Consider the following 21794-nt stretch of genomic DNA (forward strand, 5'->3'; position numbering starts at 1 on the left):
ATGCACAATACCCGACATGCTATGATCTTCAAACTTGCAGTTTACAAACTCATGGCTAACAACTCCGGAAGGGGGAGGGGGGAATCTCCTAGGTAGAGGGAAATGGGGATTGCCACTGGATGGGATCCCAATTTTACGACTGTGACTTTAGTGGGGTTGCATCCTAAATACAGTGTTGAGAATGAGGTGGCACATTAAACTCTGTTAAGTAGGGATTTAAAAATGGGAAGATTTGCGGTTGAAAAGTTGTTTGAATGCCTAAAAGTGATCAAAATAGGGTCTGAAATTGGCTACAGAACCATGCATGTCCACTGAAAAAGTTGTTCCGGAAGTGTCTATTAACAGGGTTCAATATAAGAGCAACAGCGCCGAAGCGAGAGCCACAATGATAAAATGTACGAATTTACTCTTCTAGTATTTCTTCTCTGGTTTATTTGACCAATTTGAAATCCGTTTTCAAATCTGGCGGAGAAATTTGTGCATTTAATGATATATCCATTTGCGTAACTTGATTGAAGAACATGAGAAGGAAACTGCACAATCTCTCGGAAATCGAGAAGAGCTGAACAAGTGAATTTACCTTGCCCACCAATAGCAGTTGATTATCATAAAAAATATGGGAGCTGTCGATAGGTGTAATCGATCGGTTCGCAAGTAAGTCCAGGAGATGGTGGGTGAGAATGTTTGTTAACTTTTTGGATGCAGTAATGGTAAATGCATACATTATTTACAAGAAGAATTTCAAAATTATGAACATGTCAGGACCACAGAATCACACACAGCCACTTGAACACGACAAATTTTTATCTAGAGTCATCCACAAGCTGATTGGAAATTTTTCTTGCCGCCGTCCGCCTGGTCCAGCACCAGTACTGCCTTTCCCTCTTTTTCATGGGAGAGACCATGATTCTGTCAATGCTTCTCAAGTTTGGAATATGTCACCATTGTTGGATTGGTGTAAAAGGAGCGAAGCGAAAGGAAACTGGCTTTGGATGCAGAACTTGCATGAAGCATTTAGGTCGTTCTGGTTCCCATGGAGAATATCACCGACGAAACAATATCTTTTAAATATTGCTCAAATTATATTTTTCACAAACTTCTAAGATTTTGCTACTTCCCTCGCAAGTTTCTGGTTTTTCATGGCAACTTGTCAGAAAAAATTATCAAAAATAATGCTTTGAATTATACGAATTTATTGAAGCAATTAGCATAATTTATGTAGAAAAATGCTTTACTATAGTCTATCCGATGAAGAATTTAATTGGCTTCAAGCCATATTTAGTCGCAATTTTGAATTTAGGCGAATTTTTTATTAGATGACCTCAAATTCTCTATTTTTGCTCAATCAGTTCTGTAAGAGTAAGAGCTAAGAAAACATCCTAACTCAGCAAATCAAATAAAAACTTGACCAGCTCTTCACAGAATAATGGCCAGTGTTGTACACACAAGGTAAGCAAGGCTTTGCCACATTATTGGACGATATCCTATCAAAAATAATGCAAATTCAGGTCATTTGTTAAACCCTGGGATATTTACTCCCATATCCTAGCCCTCTTTTTTTAATAATTAGTTATAGAGCAAAATACACTTTGCGCCCATTATGCTGTAAATGGTATCAAAAGCCTGGGCAAGAGATCCTGGAACAACAGGACAATTCTTGTTCGAAATTTCGTTATAATAGACATGAAAAAGAAAAACAGCCACTCGATCCAGTGTGAAACCAGCCTTTTTGTGAACTGGAAATGGTAGGGTATGCGTGCATTCGTGTTTATCGTCATCAAAGAAGACGTGGTCACTTTTCACAAGGCCAGGGAGGAGAAAAAAACGCAAAATGTGAAAGCGAGGTGGTCATCGTTTGCAAGTTTTTTTAAAAAAGCACCTCTCAAGATAGTGTGACACCATTTGACTTTTAAAGAGGATCCAAGCTCAAGTTAAAGCGACTTCATCGATAGATGTAAGGTACTTCATCGCAACTAAAAAGCTCACCTTGAAAAGCACTTGAGGTAACACTTGATGTCCATTCCGCTTTGAAACCCTTGGAAGCTACCAGGTCGTCCGAGTGGAACATGATGTATAGGGACTGGGACGAAGCCGTAACTGGCTTTGGAAGAGTCCTCCCACAATATTTCCCTGCGAAAAAACAGCGTATTGTTAGCTAAGCTCCAGCCACCTGGCGCGTTTGTTCCTGATTAGTCTGAAACGTTCCGACGGAGCAGGCAAGGAGAATGTCCAAATTTTTTAATAGTTCGTATCACTGCAAAAAAATAGTTCGCCAATCTGAAAACCTTCCCCGAAACATCCACAGAAAACGTGCCCTTTATTTGGTGCATAACGTTATCCTGCGTCATGCTAAATCTTGTGAAATTTGGCTCTTTTTGGCCACAGTATATTACTGTAATTATCATTAAACAGTTTCTCGTTTATGTAACATAGGATATGTATCTTTTATCTTATGATTTATTAAAGACTTCAAAGACTTCAAGAAATGACTGTGCGTTACGCGAAATGAAAAGACGTTTAGTCTTTCGTGACAAGACCTTTCGTGTTTTGACGGCCGTTTGCTGTAGTGGTGCCATAAGTTGGATTAGGTTTGGTCAGGTTGAGGTGAGAAATTATGTTATTCTTTTTTTACCAATCAAAGGGTATGTTTCGTCTTTTCCATCCCGAATGACAACATAGTCTGCAGTACAGTCGATGCTCTCCTCCAGATCAAACGCTGTAAACTTGAACTTGAGATCTTTATGTTCAGCGTCAAGTGAAATAGTCCATGCGCAGTTCAGTTTGTTAGGATACACGGTGTCATGGTACGGCGTTACGATTTCACCTTCGCTTTCTTTTATCTGTTGAACACAGTCTGCACATGTAAAGAAAAAAGCGGTATAACTAGCTAAAAATTATCAAACATTCTGGCGAAAGCCAAGAACTGCACAATGATATTATTCCAACAATTTCAAACCATTCAGGAAAAGATCTTGAACAATTTTGTTCTTTTGCAGTTCCGTTAATCATTACTTGATGTTCCGTTGACGTGAAGTTTCTTCGCTACACATGGAAGAAAAGTTATGAAAGCTGAAATGCAAAGCTACGTTATTTCTGGTAAAGTACATGTTTGTTTTCCACTGCCCACGGATGACAGATAGTTTCCCCAGGCGAAAAGATAACAAACCCCGCTAAGTATTTAACTCCCGACAAGAAAAATAACGGGACTTGCCCCCGAACAAAGGCGACTCGCTTCTTTTTGGTCTACCTAAATATCAACTTGATCGTTTACAGAAAGTTCAGAACACCGTAGCTAGGGTGATATTTCAGATTACGAAATTTGACCACATCACACCGGCTCTCATCGACCTACAATAGCCTCCTGTATCATTCAGAGTTCAATTTCAATTGCTTCTTTTTGTTTTTTAGGTCGCTAAACAACCTAACACCTTTATCTCTTAAACCTGCCTTTAACTATGCTCTTCGCTCATGTACACAATCTCTTCTGTTCGTTTCACGCGTCAATTACTCTACACTTCGGGATCGCGCTTTTGCTCGTGCTGCTCCTGCCTTATAGAACTCGTTGCCGTTACCAATAAGATCCTTTAGCAGCCTGGTTACATTTCATAAACAGCTCACAACATTTCTTTTTAGGAAAGCGTTCAGCACTAGTTTATAATCCATACTGTAATGTAAGGCGCGTTTGAATATGTAAATAGTTTTAGCGCCACATAAATGTTTATTTTTACTATATCAAATTGGTACTTCTTTTCATCTGAAGCTATAGGTTTTCAGACAAAATTACACATATTCACTCAGAAACAAAAGTGAAACTAATTGCTCTTTTCCCTACAGGTCGTAAGATCTCTCACTTGTGCGCTGACTGAAAAACATTCATAGGAGTTAACACTTATGTAAGTCATTCAACGGCTTGAAGATGCACGCTCTGGCTACAGAGGACCCTCAAATGTATCCTACAGCCAGATACTGTGCTTAGTATATACCTGGCACGCGAATAGTGCTTTACGCGCGCGTTGATTGGCTAGTTCGGAAGTGATTGGCAAGTACTATTCACCTTCGAGCAGCCGAAGAGACAAAACTGTTCGTCAATAGTTTTATTTCTGACCATCTCTCGGTATATTGACAGAAATGAACTACAATTTCTTGGTTTCTGTACAGTATAACTAAAACAAATATTCACCTCAAAGCCATTGAAAGTGGTAAATATCCATCACTTTTCACCCCCACGTCGGTGAATAATTTTGATTATTTACCGCTAAATGACAAACTTTGAGTCTCAAGCCCCAAGGAAGTTCATTGATTAAAATTTTTGTACAAATTCCGAAGTAAATTAAGTAATTGAAACCAAAAATATGTCGTAATACTTATATTAAATGATTATTCAAGGTTCATTAAAATGTTGAGTAAAGGGAAGGCAAAACAGAAAAGCAAGAAAATAATCTGTTATCCGAGCGGAGGCGGCTTGTAGTAGACATTAACCGAGCCTGTTAATAATGTGTATAATAATGTTCAACTATGGTCGGAATAGTTGCTAATTATTTACCGACGTGGAGGTGAATGGTAATTATCTTGGTACTTGCAATTCACTTCCGAACTAGCCAATCAGCGCGCGACAAGCACTATTCACTTGTGTTGTACATACTAACAAAGGAAATTTGGTATTTGAGTAGCCAATCAGAACACGCCTTCAACGCTATCCATTGATATAGTATAATTGTACTAAAGGCCGAAGCCTCAGCCAAAAATTTGACAGGGCTTAAAATGTTAATTATATATCATACATCATGATGTCAAGTAAAACATACCAGCCTTTTTCATTTCGCACTTTTCATTTGTCATGTTGGAGACCAGTTTAGCCACGCTGTTTGTTGTTCGCGCCAAAAACATCATCATCTCTGGGGTCACGTGACTCATGTCGTCACAGGCGTTGTGATAACATTTTTTCATGAATCCTCGGAAATCCGCAGAGTCTGTGACAAAGATCGCTGGTAACGTTGGCTTCGCATTCCAGAAATAATAATGGTCGGAACGAAAGAAATCCCCCATACCTTGCCTAATTTTTTCGGGCCAAGTGTCCGGTCGACCAGATGGAAACAAGTTGGGTATAGGCATGGCAATTGTTAGAAAGTTTTCTAGAAAATGAGGGAAAACAGATTTTCTTGAAACTTAATACGAAATTAAGATTGAAACAACAATCCAATATACATATTTTATCCTGCAATGTCCTTTTATCAAGGTTCGGCAATGCGGCACACCTTAAAATTCTGCGAGGGTCCCATTTTGAAGATCTGTGATTTTTTTGAGACTTTGTTTGGCGGAAAAACATTTTTGTTGCGGGTCGATATGTGTAAAAATTGATTATACAGCATTAGATCAGATCAAGAAGGAAAGAAACGCCGGGAAGACTTTCAAATTTACTAACTTGTCGATTAATAAAGAGGGCAACACCGACCTCATTTCCAGGGTCCTCTCTCTTCCCCCCTAGAGAGAAGAGGAGAGGGCACCCTAGGAACGAGGTTGAGGGAACACACAATAATCACAATAAATGATACGTAAATGGATTTGGACTGAAGGTAATACATTTTCCGGTGATTCATTTGCACATCAAGGACAATCCACAAGTCCTGCTGAAAAATTAAAATAATGCAAAATTTTTATGCTCCTTGGTGCTTTCTTGAGAGTGGAAGCAATTTGGCTTCACCAAAGCAAAAGATATCGAGCGATAGTAACAAAGCACTACAAGAACACACCGTCTTCCTTGAAAGCATTTGTTATTCCATCGATGAGTCTTCTGTCATATGTTGACCGACCAATTAAAGCCAAGAAGTCACCCGTGAACCCATTTTGTGATATTTTGTTGTATGTCTCTGTAAAATACGGTTTCAAACCACTAGGAAACACTTGAGAATTTGGTGTGGTGTTGTAGTTAAGAATGGTTTCCAAAACAATGGCTCCCTGGAAACCAACTCCACTGTTGTTGAGATACTGACTGAAATTCTGTACGAAATAATAGCTGCCACAACTTCCACCACTACAAGGGCAGTTTCCTGACTTTGAGCAGCTGGTGTTGACGGTAGGTTGACGTTCTTCCAGATCGAAAGCCACGAACAAAAGCGTGTAATCTCGTGAACATTTCTGTTTGTCTAAAGAAAGGAGTTTCACAATTACGATATTAATCATATCATTAACTGACCAATCCCCCAACAAGGTTTTTACAGGACCAATATAAACAAATTGAAACAAATATTGTAGGGCCTGTTTACATGGAGGTGGGGGACCCCAGGTAGGTGAGGTAACCCGCCCAGCCGTGGTCAAAAAACAAAACGCGTTTACATGCAATCTTACAACCCCGGGGTTCTGGGGTGAGGTTTCTTGAGGTTGTTGTTGCGCTTGCAATTAAGGAGTTTGAGCAGAGGCGTCCCAAGCTCACATCTCGAAAAAGACCAAAGATTAATTCTCGGACACATATGTATTTATTCATGAAAGCGTCACGCGTTGTGTTAGCGGTGTTTGGTTTCGCGAGAAACCGTTGACTTAATACGTTATACGGAATAGTTTGGGAAACCAAATATGGTCGATTTACGACGCTAAATATTCCGAAATGTGAACATTTTACACTCCTTGTATGTCCGTTGCGGTTTTTGGTGATTTCTGCCATGAGACAGATAGGAAATGTACAAAGTTTTAAAACATACATGTTTCGCTTTTGAGCTTTTTGCCATGAACTGCGACCCCGGCTAGGCGGGTTATCCCACCTCGACACGTTTACATGGCAAACTGTCACCCCGGCTGACAGGGTTACCCTACCTGGCAGACCGGGCAACCCGCCTAAGCGGGTCACCCCACCTATCATGTAAACGTGATCAAAATAAAATAGGAAATTATATGGACAGGCGGGTTACTCCACCTAGGCGTGTTACCTCACCTACCTGAGGTCCCCCACCTCCATGTAAACAGGCCCTTAATAAACAAAATGTTTAAAAGCCCCAATTGGCTGGGGCAGAACAGTTGAATACTTAAACAGTGTAGCCGAGGTGTTGAATTTGGCGCAACAGCGAACAAATCCATGCAGTTGATGTGGTGGGCTTTGAACTGGAACCACCAGATTATAAATTCAGCGCCCTGACTACTCGGCCACGCCGCCTCCTCATCAATTATATCGATTATTTTTTGTTTTTATGCAAGATCTTCATCGCCCGCCATGATGGGGTATTATATATAAGTATGAAAATTTACGAGCCCTCTATCACAAATGCTGCAATGTAATAAGCTTCGTCTCTCGCTATTTATTTAATAATTGGATTGTGATCTGAAGATTTCTATTGTGTCATAACTTATGAGGGCGAAGCGCATACTAAAAACGTAACAACCAGACAGGCTCATGTTTTAATCTCATTTTGATAACAATCAGATAACATTGGGCGACTTCTTTACTCACTATTTATCATGGAATTGATCCGAGATGCAAACAGTTTCCCCAGAGTGAAGCTCGATAAAAACTGTGGGCCTCAAATATTTTTACAATGCGCGGGAAACTGTTTTCAAACGTATGGGACGAACAAACAAATATGTCCCTAATTTTGAAACTTAATTTTAAACGAATGATTTTATCGCAATGGACGTACCGTTTCAAAATTGGGTAGTATCACAAAATTGGGTAATATCACTCGGGGCTCATCCTCGTGTAGCTTGGGTATATTTGATCACGTGGTGATTTTGGATCAATCGCGCGCGAGCAAAACTATTTGATGGATTATAATTCATATTGTCGACTCTGATGATAAAATCAAATTGTCTTGTAAAACACCTACCGGTGCAGCACCACAGTTTCTTTAGAAAAACTTACTTAGCACTCAATTGAACTCATATTATTTAAAATGAGCGCTAGTCTTACGTCTTTTCAATCTCAGTTTGTGTTTCTAATCGGGTTCTGCTCCAATCTACTGTTCGTCAGTACCCACTTAAAAGGGGTTTAATTTCCAAAATAAGCAATAAAGTCGGATGATGCCCAAAAGAATATGGCTCCCGAGCTGTATTGGTCGGGAAACGATATTTATTCTTAAACGATTTCTATATATGAACCCGAAGCAGTGGAAGGATTAACGTCGGATGATGCCCAAAAGAATATGGCTCCCGAGCTGTATTGGTCGGGAAACGATATTTATTCTTAAACGATTTCTATATATGAACCCGAAGCAGTGGAAGGATTAACTCTTAAATGGGCGAATAGCTGATTCCGCTCCTATAGCCCATGGACATTTTCGTACATAACTAATATCACACCTGAACTAGTGCATAGCTTTAAAGCTTGTAGCAAGGCAGTCATCCCCGATCCGTTATCATCCACACCGGAAGTAGTCTGGACTGTGTCATAGTGAGAACCAATGAGAACGATTTTGTCGTCACGTGTTCCAGAATAGCGACCAGGCAGCCGACCAACGACGTTTATCCCTGGGAACTAGAAAAGGCAGAAGTGTTTGGTTGAGCAGAAAAAAATTCCCGTAAGCAGACTTTCAAGGCCATACACCTCTCGCAGGTAGGTGGAAATTTTGTGCGTCGTGAATAAAGGGGAAACTAGCGAGAAGTCTCAATTAATGAAGGAAAATGAACCAACTCTTGGCGAATTCAATAAAAATTGTACGTTTTTTTTAACGAGTTTGCTTCGTGCAAAGTCTGCTCAGATTCGAAGTTTTTAAGTCGAAGGTTGAATATTGTGTATACATAAAAAAATTAAAAGGTGCGTTAGTTCAGCGAAGGCGGGACTGTCTTAATTATAACCAAGCTAGGTAGAAAAATTTTTCCCTACATTAACAGACCTTAAATCTTAACAGACCTTAAATCTTACTCGTGCGACAAGAGCTATCGTTAACCATGAGATTGACTGTGTAATATCTAATATATCGAAAGCATTCAACCAATATATAGTAGCGTGTGAAGTTGAGATAATAAATGCAATATCTGCAGCGGATATTGCATTAATAATGCCGAGTTTAAAGTCTACTAAACCCTTCTTCCGTGTAGTGTTCTCAAACTTTTGCAACTCAAGGGGAAGTGTCTTCTTTTGCGAATTGTTTTAAAAATGTATAAAATAACAATTATTGAATTCGGTTTTCGTATGATATCATAAATTATCAAACCTCGCGTCTGCCAAAGCCGAACTCGGCTTGATAATTCATGACACCATGCTCAACCTTTTACAACACTCCCTCAAGTTTCCATTTGTCAAATACCTGTTCAAAATAAGTTATTCACCTTGTCGTTATTGCTCTGAAATTCTTCAGTCCACGTTTGCAGTCCATGATCCTTAAAAGTTGTCACGATGTAGTCACGTGCTATTTGTTTCGCAGCCGGGTCGATGTAGACATTTCTTGTACTGTTAAAATTGTTCAGTATCGCGCGTAGAGACTGGGTCATAGTCAGGGAATCTGCCGTGATCCATACTGCAAAATAAAACGAATAAAACCCGAAAAGAAATGTTAAAAAATCGTGAATTATCCGGTGGATCTTGTCAGCTGTTAACGGTTACCGTCAAAACGGAATATTTCAAACCGTCAACCATGCATAAATTTAGCATAAAGTGAAATGTCTGTCTTCCTTTCCGGCGTAAGGTTTGATCATGAAAACTCCTCCAACTCTTCATATTCACTGATAGTGTCTCCTCTTTACCCATAAATAAACCTTTACACCCTAACATTAGTCATTACTGTTTTCTGTACATTTCCTAGGGTGCTGACAAGGAGAATTTGACCAACAATCAAGGACTATTTTAGTTGGTGATCGTTTCTGATGATGTTAATGTGTGATCCAGGGCCGGGGTTATATTGTGATGAGAAATTAGATGCTAGTCACTCTTTGGAGTCGAAGAGTTCAACAGACTCTGTGAATATCCTTATTTGATATATTCTGATGAATTGCCTGTTTTTGTTTTGTTGTTAGTTATGTCCCTGTTTTATCATCATCCTCTCGAACTGTTTGCATTTTGTATCGCGCAAAATTTCGAAAACAACTCATCGACCCCACTGCAAACATTAAGATATGTTAAAATTCAATTGCGTGATGATCCCCGACTACGAAAAAAAAGGAAGAGGGCAACATCAGATCAAAATGCGGTAAAGGATAAAAACAGTATGGGTTGAGAGGATTTAAGAACGGAACAAACGATGACGTCATATAGGGGGAGGCGGCCAGGGAACGTGAAGGCATCTAAGGAACTTTTAACTCTACTTAGAGGAGGTTGGGGACATTTCAAATCAAATATTTGTGATTTATAAAGATTTTTGGCTTAACGATAAGAGGAGTGTGGACAAACACTGCGTTGGTTGATACACTGTTGCGTGTCTAGGTGTATCGAATCATTTTCGGGAAGTCAAGAGAGGGAAAAAGTCACAAAGTTTATCAGTCGTTCTGGCAGTGACTGTCATTATTTCCATTAACGGTGAGAACGACTTCCGCTTCATCTCGACTCCAACAATCCATTACCTTTTGACTCCAGTTTCCCTTATTTATTTTTTCTACTACTAAGTAACAACCCACCTCGTCCCTGCTTTTTTTTTTAACCTTTCTTTTCTTACTTAACTTGGATTTCAACGCTTTTTTCAGATTTTTTTCAGATTTCAACGCTCTACCGGTGTTTTAATCATTATTGAGGGACAAAAATAATGAATATTATATATTCAATGACAGTTTTATTCTAGAGCTGCCAATTATTTTCATGTCTGGAATCAATTCACTTTTGATGTCCTCATCTAAAAATATTCGCAAAGGAAATAGAAGTTTGACGAATAATTATTGCTTACTAGATGGCGGACGTCAATGAAGCATACATATATGTTCCCACTTCAACAACGCACGATCTACAATATTCGTTGAAAGTGATAACGAAAACGTACCTGGCCCCTGACTATTGTAGGAATATGACAGCTGATCGAAAAAGAAAGCTTAGAGAGTTTAATTTGCATTTCTCTAATCAAAAAGCCTGAAGAAGTATGCATTGTCTTCAACAGGAAATTTAGCTTCGAAATGGTAGGTAGGTTAGCGAGTAGAATATTGGACTTGTGGTTTTTCGATGGACAAGATTACCGATTTGCTAAAAGGAAAGGAAGTGACAGAATTGTAATCCTTTTATGGAAATGATATCGTCAATAACTCTTGTTAGAATTCTGTCAGATTTAATCCTGGTGTGGCAACTGATCCTAAGCATCGACACCAACTTCACTTCCTGTGCGCAAGCCATAGCAGCGGACCTTCAATAACGACATGAAGTAAAGAGAGGCCGTAAAAATGATACACGTAAAACCTCCTCCAATAACACCAAGAGCTTCGTACACTTTACGGTGGTTGGAAGCCGAAGGCCACGATGTTAATTTATCAGGAATTGCGGTTAACTCCAAAGGAGACATCGCCGTGTCCGACCAGGGATGTGATCGTCTCATCATTTTGAACAAAGATGGAATATTTAAAGAAACAATCGGTAGTAGAGGGAAAGGAAAAGACAATGTGACGTTACCTGATGGAATAGCGTACAACAAAAGCGACCATTTGCTGGTTTCTGATTATGGAAACCATCGTATTCAACTGTACGATTGTAGAGCTGGTAAATTTTGTTTTTCATTCGGATCTGGTGGATCGGCTGATGGGCAACTTTACTTTCCCTGTGGTTTGTCCATAGACGAACATGACAATATCATTGTTAGCGACTGGGGTAACAAGCGAGTCCAAGTTTTTGACGAACGCGGAAATTTCAAGCTAAGGTTTTCAGGTCAGGCCACTGAGTCTCCCGAGCCAAGCGAACCGCAACATTGCATAGCCTTGAAAAACCTATATTTTATGACGGATGGGTGTGCAAACTGCTTGCAAGTATTTGATGAAAGAGGAACATTTCTGCACAATATAGGCTGCATGAATTCTCCTCAAGGGATTGCCGTTATTGAAAGCGAAATTTTGTGCGTTTGTGATTCGAATAACAACTGCCTGCAGTTGTATTACCCTGATGGCGCTTTTGTTTCTAGTGTCTCCAATTTAACCTGGCCAATGTACCTGGCAAAGGGATCAAATAGAGAGATTTTTGTGAGTGAGAGGGGAAGTTGTCAAATAACTGTCCTAAATTGTCCATTTTAAGGAGAATTACATGACAACAATTCAAGTTCTTGTTGATGATGTTTTAGGTCATTGAACAATGACTTTAAATGAAAACAGTAGATTTTTATCGAGAGAATATCAACTGGTTGATATTCTTTAGTTTTTATATAAGAGTTTCGCCTATACCAAGTTGGTTAAAATAATTTTATTAGAAACTGGCGTGGAGAATTTGAAGCGCATGGCAAATAGCAAACTGAAAAAAAAATGAATGAAAATTTTCTTGTTTCAAAGATGGAAGCCTCTTAATCGATTGCTTGATGATTTTGGCGCGCATCGATCATTGCATGAATACCGTGTCATGTCATCCCTAGTCCAGCTCGCGTATCCTTTCCCAACTAGGCGAAGGATAATCTTCCATCATTTTTATCCCCTTCGTGCGGTTTAAAAACATCATGTCTGTAGCAACAATTACAAAGTTTTAGTAAAATGGTTTCCATACGTCATTTCCGTGCATTTGAAAAATGTCGGTTTAATTGCAAAGATTTCACGAGCTAATATTTTAAGTTAACTGTGATTGCAACAGTATTAGCTGCATTTAACAGACTGAATAATGTATTCAGTTGGATTCAAAAATTGTAACCGTTGCAAACTGCAAATCTATTGATTTATGAAAAAGTTCACTTCGTGCCTAAAATTTAAAGGAAAAACATTTAAATTGAAAATGCCATGTTTGATTAATCACATGGCCCATTAATTCATTTTTATTCTGAACGAAATTTATTTCAACAATGACTAATCCATTCATCCTAAGAGCGCACTTAAATCTCCGATATGTGGGGCGGGGAGTGTGTGTAGGAGAGTAGGAATTCGCCAGTCTGCGATATTTTTTATCACGCTCTATTTTTGTTACTTTTGTTACAGTATTCCTTTAAAACTTCCGGCAAAGGAAAGGAAAGTTTTCCTCCTTCGCGATAGCTATCTCCCGCTTGTCATTCATTTCTTTTGGTCCGCTTTCGCCTCATGCTTAGCCCTCTTCCAATCTCGTTTCTTCCCTTTGGATTTAAACGGAGCAAAATATGTCTGCAACGCAGGCGAGAAGTCCGGCAATGCTATCCATAATCCGAACTTTTAAACAGCCAGCGTCCGGCATCCGAGCGAAAATTTTCAGCCAAATTGCAATTTGCGGTATCTTTAAAAATTTTAAGTTTGATAATCATTTTTTAGGTATTCGCAGAGTTTTTTAAATGCCAGATCTGCCGAACCGAAACAGAATCACTCCGCACCAAGATAAGACTTTTAATCTCTTTGGGAAATTTTTTATTTTACAAGAATGGAATAAAACTTTGATTTTCAAGATCTGAGCTCAGCACTCCAATCGGCAATCGCTTAGAGCACCATGCAAAAGAGAAAAAATTGCGAACAAATTTGCCGCAAAGATCGGTAATTTAGTGACTTGAGATCAAAGTTATTTGGTAAATATTTTCACCCAATGAAACTAATATCCTTTCGTCGTGTTTTGTAAATGTTTTCCTATCTTCTTTGATAGATTTACTGAATTTCAAAAGGAAAAATCTACATCGTCATGTAATACAAAATAAGCTGTCCGTAACCTTTTTTTCGGATGCCTAGACTTTCCATCTGGCGATCGTTTATCATTCCAGTAAAGACAAGAAAATATAAGAATCTATAGGGAGTTTATAATCGCTTGGTATAGACAAACCGTGAAGTTTGAGTTTGTCAACTCTCAAGCAACGTGACATTCATTCAAGTAAAATTTTCCCGGGAAACTATACGCCGGTGTTTTCCCACGCACTGAAATCGAATTTTGTATGTATTGGTTAAGTTATCGAATGAGATGACGATGAACATTAGTCATTGTAAGGAGATTCTAGAGCTGACGTTTCGAGCGTTATTAGAAACTTACCATCTTTTGCATAGGTTGATTAGTAATCACATTACCTTTCATCAGACTCAAAGCATCCCACGCGGATTGCGCGGGATACAATTTCCCTAAAGTGCTACAAACGCGCGTGTTTGCCTCTCGCACCTCAAATTCCCGCTCACATAACGTGCAAGTATTCAGCCGAACGCGCCGCTTTTACTCATGCAAGCCCACATATATATATTGTATATGGTAGATAAAAAGGTGAGATTATTCGCGTTGTCAGTCAGGACTTAGAAGCGTTTGCTTACTTAGTGGCCTATGCTCAATTAAGGTTTCAAATACATTTCGCACCACTGACAATCGAGATACTTCAGAAAAGTAAATTTGCATTTTGACAATAACAAACGTACAAAAGAACAAATTATTATCTGCAGAACGGAATAAAATCTAGGAATAAAGGCAAATTTTACGTTGGTTTTATCATCATTGTTATTTTGTCGAGAAAACCTTGACGATCGACTGCAAAAGCGATCGGGCAAATAAAAAAGGAAGTCAAGGAAATTGTATTTCGTTTCAATAAACAACATTTCGTCATGCAAATTTTTTCATTTGTTGATTATCATAATTGTCATCCTATCAGCAGCAAACAACTTCCTGTTGATGCAGTGGCGGCCCGTACTTACTACTAAGGTACATAAATACGAAAAGCTGTGGAAATGATACACGTAAAACCTCCTCCAATAACACAAAAAGCGTCCTACAATTTACGGTGGTTGGAAGCCGAAGGCCACGATGTTAATTTATCGGGAATTGCAGTTAACTCCAAAGGAGACATTGCCGTGTCCGACCAGGGATGTGATCGTCTCATCATTTTGAACGAAGATGGAACATTCAAAGAAACAATCGGTGGTAGTGGAACAGAAAAAGGCAATTTGTCGTTACCTGATGGAATAGCGTACAACAAAAGCAACCATTTGTTAGTTTCTGATTATGGAAACCATCGTATTCAACTGTACGATTGTAGAGCTGGTAAATTTTGTTTTTCATTTGGATCTGGTGGGACAGCTGATGGGCAGTTTAACTTTCCCTGTGGTTTGTCCATAGACGAACATGACAATATAATTGTTAGCGACTGGGGCAACAAGCGAGTTCAAGTTTTCGACGAACGCGGAAATTTCAAGCTTAAATTTTCAAGTCACGCTATTTTGGAGAAGAAATCATGGGGATGTCGTGACTCGTCTGGCATAAGCGAACCACAACACTGTATAGCTTTTAAAAACTCATATTTCATGACGGATGGATGTGCAAACTGTGTAAAAGTATTCGATAAAAGTGGGACATTTATACATAATATTGGTTGCATGAATTCCCCTCAAGGGGTCGCAGTTACCGAAAGTGAAATTTTGTGTGTTTGCGATTCGAACAATAACAGTGTGCAGATGTATTATCTCGATGGTAAACTTATTTCTAATTTTCCCCACCTTAACTGGCCAATGTACCTTGCAGTAGGAGTAAATGGAGAAATTTTTGTGAGTGAGAGGGGAACTTGCCAAATTACCGTCTTAAAATTACCTTATTAAATATATAAAAATTTGAGACGATCACCAAGTCCATTTAGTTAATGGGCCTTCAAACCAGACAGATTTTGCATACATATCATATTTCAAACAATCCATTTAACGAAATACTTACAGCTGCTAACCGCCTTGAAATAATTCATACAATTTGTGAAATAAATGATTATCCGAAGACTTTCCTATTGTTCGCGAGTGTGTGTTTTTCATTTTTTCGTTCAACTGAGTGAAGACCCAACGCGAAAATGCCATGTCACGCAATATGTTAGCCTATTTAAGATACAAACAGCCTCTCCGCGAAACGAAAACCTGGGGACATCTTGCGGAGAGATTGCTTTCATTTCTTTCGGCAAGCATAAGGTGAGCAAGCGGACGGAAAAATCTGTTAGTGACCAAAGGCATATTTTTAAGGACATTTCCGTTATTTCTGAGATCAGAATAAATAGATATATGATGGCTAGAACACTGAAGGTTCCTAAATTGTTTCTTTTCTTTTTATTTAATTTCCTTTATTTTTATTTTGGCCACGAAATTTTTCTCCTGGCGACCATTTTGTGATTTCAGGTAAAAGTACGGCCGTGGAGTTTGACTTTTCAAAAACGTTAGTCAACCCGATATGGCCATTTGAAAGCAGCAACGTGAGATGTCATCTGTTTTAAATTTCCCCAGCCACCGACATTTAATATCGATAATCTCGATATCTTTTGGCTGAATGATGATTACATGGCCTTTCGCCAATTTTGATGCAAAAAAAAAAATAGCGTGTAAGGTTGCCTCTTACACTCCTCATCAAGGTGCAAATTTACAGCCAACCCTTCTATGTAACCCTACATGTTGTATACCTGAACCCCTTTCCTTGTCAGCCGGAACACAGCGTTACGCTTAATCAGTGGCTTTAGCACGATTCAGGTTTCATATGCATTTCCCACCACTGAAAATCGAGAAACTTCAGAAAAGTGAACTTGCATCTTAAACTGACAAGAGAAAAATATTTGTCTGCAGCTCATAATTGAATTTGAAATCAAGGCAACTTTTACGTGTATTTCGTCGGCATTGTTATTTTATGTGGGAACCATAACGATCGAACGAAAACCGGTAAAATTTCCACATAGTCCCATCCTATTGTAAAACAAATCTGTTTTCCCAATGGCAATGTATTGTTTTTGTCATTGTTTTCTCTATCCAAGAACTGAATGCATAATGTAGTATGGGGCTGTGCGGAAATTTTACCCGAAAACCAATCAGGCAAATAGAAGAGAAGTTAAAGAAAATTGTTTTCTTTTTGATGAAATAAACATAAAATTTAACTTTAAACTGAAAGATGCGTCAATGTTTTCCACTCAAGTGAGTGAATTTGCATTTTGACTATCACATGCACAAATGAACAAATTACTATGCAAAATAGGTCTAGCTCATTAACTAAGAGAATGGACTCGGACATCGCGGAAAATTTAATGTGTTTTTAAATAAGGCAACTTTAAGATTACTTTAGCAAGTTCCCTCTTACACACAAATTATCGTTTTCCACTGACAGCTGTTGCAGGTACACTGTACATTGGCCAGTTAAGGTGGGGAAAATTAAAATTAAGTTCACCGTCAGGATAATACAACTGCACACCGTTATTGATAGAATCGCAAACACACAAAATTTCACTTAGGCAACCGCTCATGGAGGGCTCGTTTTACATGTTAGTTCCATACTTTGTTTTTACATCGCGCACTTTACAAAATTCTCACGTGGAAGCTCTTTGCTTATGGAAAGATCTTTGCTCATGGAAAAATCCAAAGCGAGAGAAAGTCTTGGGTAAAAAAAAAAACAAAAAAAAAAACAGACCCAAAGAAGAATGAAAGCGAACCATTCTGTCGAGAAAAGAAAATTCCTTTGTGAAAGCGATTAGTACTGGCGGAGCTCCACGCTGGCGTCCAGATTTTGAACAAAGAAGTCGCTTTCAAACCAAACTTTACCATACATAATGTTAAAAATAAGGTTTCCTTTCCTTGGTGCAAGTACCAGCCTTGATACAAAAACATTTACAATCGCCTCGAATAGTAATTTTGAAAGCTGTCCGTCGATTCTTTCTGTCGATTCGCTGTCTTGCACCTCAGCACATTTTGCGTTTTTTCCATTTTTGCCGCAGGTCTTGCCTTTGCCTTCGGCAACTTTGCTCATCATTTTTTCGTCCTCCTCAACATTCCACTGAGCGATCGAAATAAAAAAAAAAAAGTGTCTGCAATGAGTTACTTTTCCAGGGAAATCTTGATCCATCGTCATTGACGCCAGGAGGTCCCGTTGTCCCAATGGTTTGCGGTTTCAGTTTGGGAGGAATACAACCACTTTGAGCGAATTTATAGGTTATATAGATTAGGCCGATTTAGGTCAAATTTCGCCAAAACATTCCAGGAATAATGACAAACGAGAAGGTGTCGGGAAATTTTGATATATGAAATATTTGCGGCCATTTAGTTCGTGCTGCGGCATCCGATTCCCAACAAATTTAATCGAAGAACCTTCTGTCGTTTCACGCCTTACCGACTCCTGACACTTCCTTAAAAGAAAAGTCGCTTAAATTATGTTTTTATCGTAATCTGCAGTTATTAAGCTTTCTTCTGATGTATAGTTTGCTAGGATTTTAGTGAAACTAGCGCGCGTACGAATTTTTTCCAGAAGGATACCCTCGAAGGTGGGAAGTAACCTTAAGCTGCCCTTCAGCTGTCCCGCCAAATCCGATTAAAAAAATGAAATAAGCGATTTTCTGAAGAATTATCTTCTTATAGCTCGCGTGCGTTCTTATTTCTGTCCAACTGAACAAAGACCCAGGACAAAAATCCGTTGGTACCATGTCAGGCAAAGTATCATCCTACATTACGGTTCTATAGGCGTCGAGTCGACTGCTTCTCTGTATGCGAATTGAAGACCTAGGGACAACTGTGGTATTTAGACATCGAAGCTTGCAGAGAGATTTGTTCAGATTAAGTTGCAAGACAATTTGAAGTTTGTTCAAATTAAGTTTCGAGACAATTTGAAGATTCAAAATACATATAACGTATTAAAATGCGAAAGTTATACACCACAAATTTGATAAATAGGCCTGAAATGAAATTCTATCTTGTTATTAATTATACGTTACCTAGCACGTGACTAAAATCTACCCAGGTGGAGATCCAAAATGACGGTGGCAGTCTTGGCTTACGTATATTACTCAAAACTCGTTCCCGTTTGTCTCATTTGATAAAGAGGGAATCATTAATGCTTTCACTAGGACAGTATTGCCTTGATTTTCTAATATTTACAATGATAGACAGTAAATTTCACTTTTCACCCACATTTACCTCCAACCTTTTCTTTTGAACCAGAAACAGAAATGATATACGTTTAAAACACATGACATCATCCACCCTTGTCAAATGCAATAGCATGATCATTTCAATATTGTAATGCCTTCTTATCCCAACGTTACTTTGTTTCTTTGCTACATTAGTGAACACTGAATTACTGCTCGTACTCTAGATATGACAATCAACCAAAAAATTCCCCAAACCAGATAACATTAAACATAATCCAAAAAAATCATGTGTCAATTCACGAGTTTGCTCACAGAGCACTTTGAATTTTTTTTTAGGTGAAATTTTCGATGAGACCGTGAACAAAATATACGGATACAAGGTGGAACATTGACGGTGTAGACAGCGATGTCCCGGAGAAATTCGATATTATTGTTTTCTCCCGTTCTTACAAGAGCAATACATCCTCCTCGTTGAATTTCAAAGCGCTCTAAACCAAAACGTCCATCTAAGGTTAAACATATGAAAAATCGTTCCTTACTGGACGCATACCACTATTACGACGCAGATCATACTGTCTTGGAATTTCTATGTTGTTCTGGCTTAAATGAAAGCATGATTATATTTACAGCCGAAAAGGCCCAATTATTTCCTCACTTTAACAATACAGCTCTTTAATTGAATTTGAACACTGTTCTTCGTTAACTCACCGAGAAGCAATTTCGCTTAACCGAGAAGGTTCAATTTACGACTAACGACGTTGTTTTGCATGTGACTTCGCAGTCACCAGATCTTGACTTGGTTTTATATCGTACTTACCTGATAAGAAGCAAACTACCATGAAACTAGTTCTCCCGTGAAAATCCATGTCCACAGACACACGTTTCCTGAAGGTCAAACCCGTCAAATATCTAACGATTCTGTTGCGCAAGTTCAGGGAGTGCGTTTGGTAACGCAAGCTTTAATGACATCCCTCGTTGACGATCAACCAGTAATTTGATACAAACAAAAGATAAGCCGTCTTAAGAATTCAAAAGGGTGGACGTTTCGTCGGCCTTAATTCCGGGGCTCGAGCTCTCCGACAACTGGCTACTGACGTAGCATTCTGTCTGCGGTGACTGGCTCATAATCACCTTTTAGAGTACGTATTTAATACTCTAGCAAATCTTTATTTACATACTTTAATTGACGCAAATTGCGGAGCTTAAATTTCAAAATGAGGGAATTAGCACCATGAACTCAAAGAAACAGAATTGTAGTCTTCAGAAACACATTTATCTTAACACTAAGAACAACGACAATACCAGTTTTTTTTTGTGGTAAGTCCATACGTGGGTTGAATTTTTGCAAAACGCGGCAGTCGAGGGAAGGAATCTTATCACTTTAGTAAAGGGTATGTGAAAGTAAAGTGCAGGAAATAGCAAGTCTTTGTTCCCTGGTTATTAACAGTGTCTGGGGTGTATTGTGATTGAGAATAATTAGGGGCCAAAATACTGTAAAAGTTCAAAAGGTCGAAGCAAATAACGAGCCACTTTAATCTGAAATGACGTTCAAAGGCGCCAATTTCCCACGGTGTTAAGCTCACCAACACAGCAAAGTAGTAGGTTCTTCAGAGACCTATAACTTATTTGACTAATTTTGACTGTTTTTAGCTGTTAAAGGGCCTTCTCAATACTGTCGAAGTTGGGATTAACTGATATTTGTTTTGATATTTTATTATTTTGCTATTCGTCTCTACGACCTTGTAGTCGTCCCCTAACAGTATACGAAAATCAGAATTACTTTGAGTGCCACAGCAAGAGGGTCCAAACCAACGGCCCGTGAGGAACTTTGCAAGTTGTGTATATTAGAAAGCAGAACTTTGAGTAAACAGACAAATAAATATGTATTTCACGTTTGGTTGACTTAATATTGAAGGAATTAATAATTATGAGTATTTATAGTTGCTATTTCACGCATCCTGCATATTTTAGGCGGACTAAGCTAATCCGGGTGTAATTTTTTACAGTAGGATCATTGTTCAGGTTATTATTACAGCTTTGTGGTTTTGGTTGATTTGATTTGACGGAACACGCTCTGACATAAGTTACACATCAGTTTCGTAATACTGAATCTAAAAGCGCTCTAAAGGTAGTGTTCAAGTTCTCCCTGAACAAGTGTCAGATGCTGGTGTGAGAGAGATGCCGAAGGGGGCAAGTAGCTACGTGAAGCGAAACATATCGCTTTTAAATAGCTCTCAAATGCAACACTAGGAAAAAAAATTGATTAATATCAGTAAACAAGTACACAATATATAGTAACATCTGATGATTCACAGTGTTCATTTTCGAGTGTAATTAGTAGCATTGGCGTCTGAATGATGACCATGCATTTTTCCGGCGGTACTGGCCGTGAAATAGGTATTACCATTTTGTCTTGCTATGAGAGGAGAGGAATCCGTTCTTTTTTGTTTAGTGTCTTCAGTGTTGAGGTTTTTTGTATTTTGAAAATCGTCATTTATTGTTAAGTGAACAAAAAGAAATGGCCCAGTTTTTCTTTGCGTCTTTGTGGAACCAATGAATCAAGCGGAAATTAATAAGTGTTCAACCGATATTCTCTATTCTCTTTTTATGATAAAACCTGCATAAAATGTAGAAAAATGTGTTATTCCTCTTTCCCTGTACGGCCATATTCTATATTCTGTAAATTCTGAGTATAAAAAGAGGACACTAGAAAGTGGTACTAGCATTCTACCTTTACTGCCTTCAAAGGTTTGACATTCCGGTATTTGCTCCTCACGTAATTATTGGGAGCTTTTCAAATAACCGACAAGGAAATTGTCAACAAAAGACAGTTTTGCAATAAGGGAGTTTAGCAGCTGGAAGACCTAAGAAGGAATTGGATAATCAGTTATGCGTGAAATTATCTGTTTACCGTTCTGCCGACTGGATCCTGTGATTGAATCGCAAAGCTAGCCAATACGAGTATGCATTTCT

General features: G+C 38.7%; 3 protein-coding genes across 3 annotated transcripts; 2 read left to right on the forward strand and 1 right to left on the reverse strand.

Annotated features, from left to right (window-relative positions):
* Window positions 1-1173: 1173 nt before the first annotated feature.
* LOC113666431 (uncharacterized) lies at window positions 1174-19942 on the reverse strand. The gene is made up of 8 exons (XM_027182217.2): window positions 19639-19942; window positions 9253-9440; window positions 8284-8458; window positions 5751-6143; window positions 4806-5132; window positions 2633-2854; window positions 1987-2130; window positions 1174-1484 (listed from the first exon to the last, which is right to left on the reverse strand). The coding sequence occupies exons 1-8, from the start codon at window positions 19685-19687 to the stop codon at window positions 1417-1419; spliced, it is 1566 nt and encodes a 521-aa protein (XP_027038018.2). The 5' UTR covers window positions 19688-19942; the 3' UTR covers window positions 1174-1416.
* Window positions 10234-12581, forward strand: LOC113666433 (uncharacterized). Its single transcript, XM_027182219.2, has 2 exons — window positions 10234-10435; window positions 11004-12581. Exon 2 carries the CDS (start codon window positions 11281-11283, stop codon window positions 12115-12117), a length of 837 nt encoding a protein of 278 aa, XP_027038020.2. The 5' UTR covers window positions 10234-10435; window positions 11004-11280; the 3' UTR covers window positions 12118-12581.
* On the forward strand, window positions 14549-15725 carry LOC113666432 (uncharacterized). The gene has a single exon (XM_089200005.1). The coding sequence runs from the start codon at window positions 14680-14682 to the stop codon at window positions 15541-15543; it is 864 nt and encodes a 287-aa protein (XP_089056131.1). The 5' UTR covers window positions 14549-14679; the 3' UTR covers window positions 15544-15725.
* Window positions 19943-21794: the final 1852 nt, after the last annotated feature.

This window comes from Pocillopora damicornis, chromosome 3 (genome assembly GCF_964200805.1).
Source record: "Pocillopora damicornis chromosome 3, jaPocDami1.2, whole genome shotgun sequence".
Taxonomy (NCBI): Eukaryota; Metazoa; Cnidaria; class Anthozoa; order Scleractinia; family Pocilloporidae; genus Pocillopora; species Pocillopora damicornis.

Excerpts from the sequence above, each read along its gene's own strand:
- LOC113666431 (XM_027182217.2), bottom strand. The coding sequence starts at position 19,687 with ATGGATTTTCACGGGAGAACTAGTTTCATGGTAGTTTGCTTCTTATCA. Across the intron at positions 9,441-19,638 it reads GGTAGTTTGCTTCTTATCAG|TATGGATCACGGCAGATTCC; the intron begins GTAAGTACGATA and ends TTTATTTTGCAG. Across the intron at positions 8,459-9,252 it reads TTCAGAGCAATAACGACAAG|TTCCCAGGGATAAACGTCGT; the intron begins GTGAATAACTTA and ends TGCCTTTTCTAG.
- LOC113666433 (XM_027182219.2), top strand. The coding sequence starts at position 11,281 with ATGATACACGTAAAACCTCCTCCAATAACACCAAGAGCTTCGTACACT.
- LOC113666432 (XM_089200005.1), top strand. The coding sequence starts at position 14,680 with ATGATACACGTAAAACCTCCTCCAATAACACAAAAAGCGTCCTACAAT.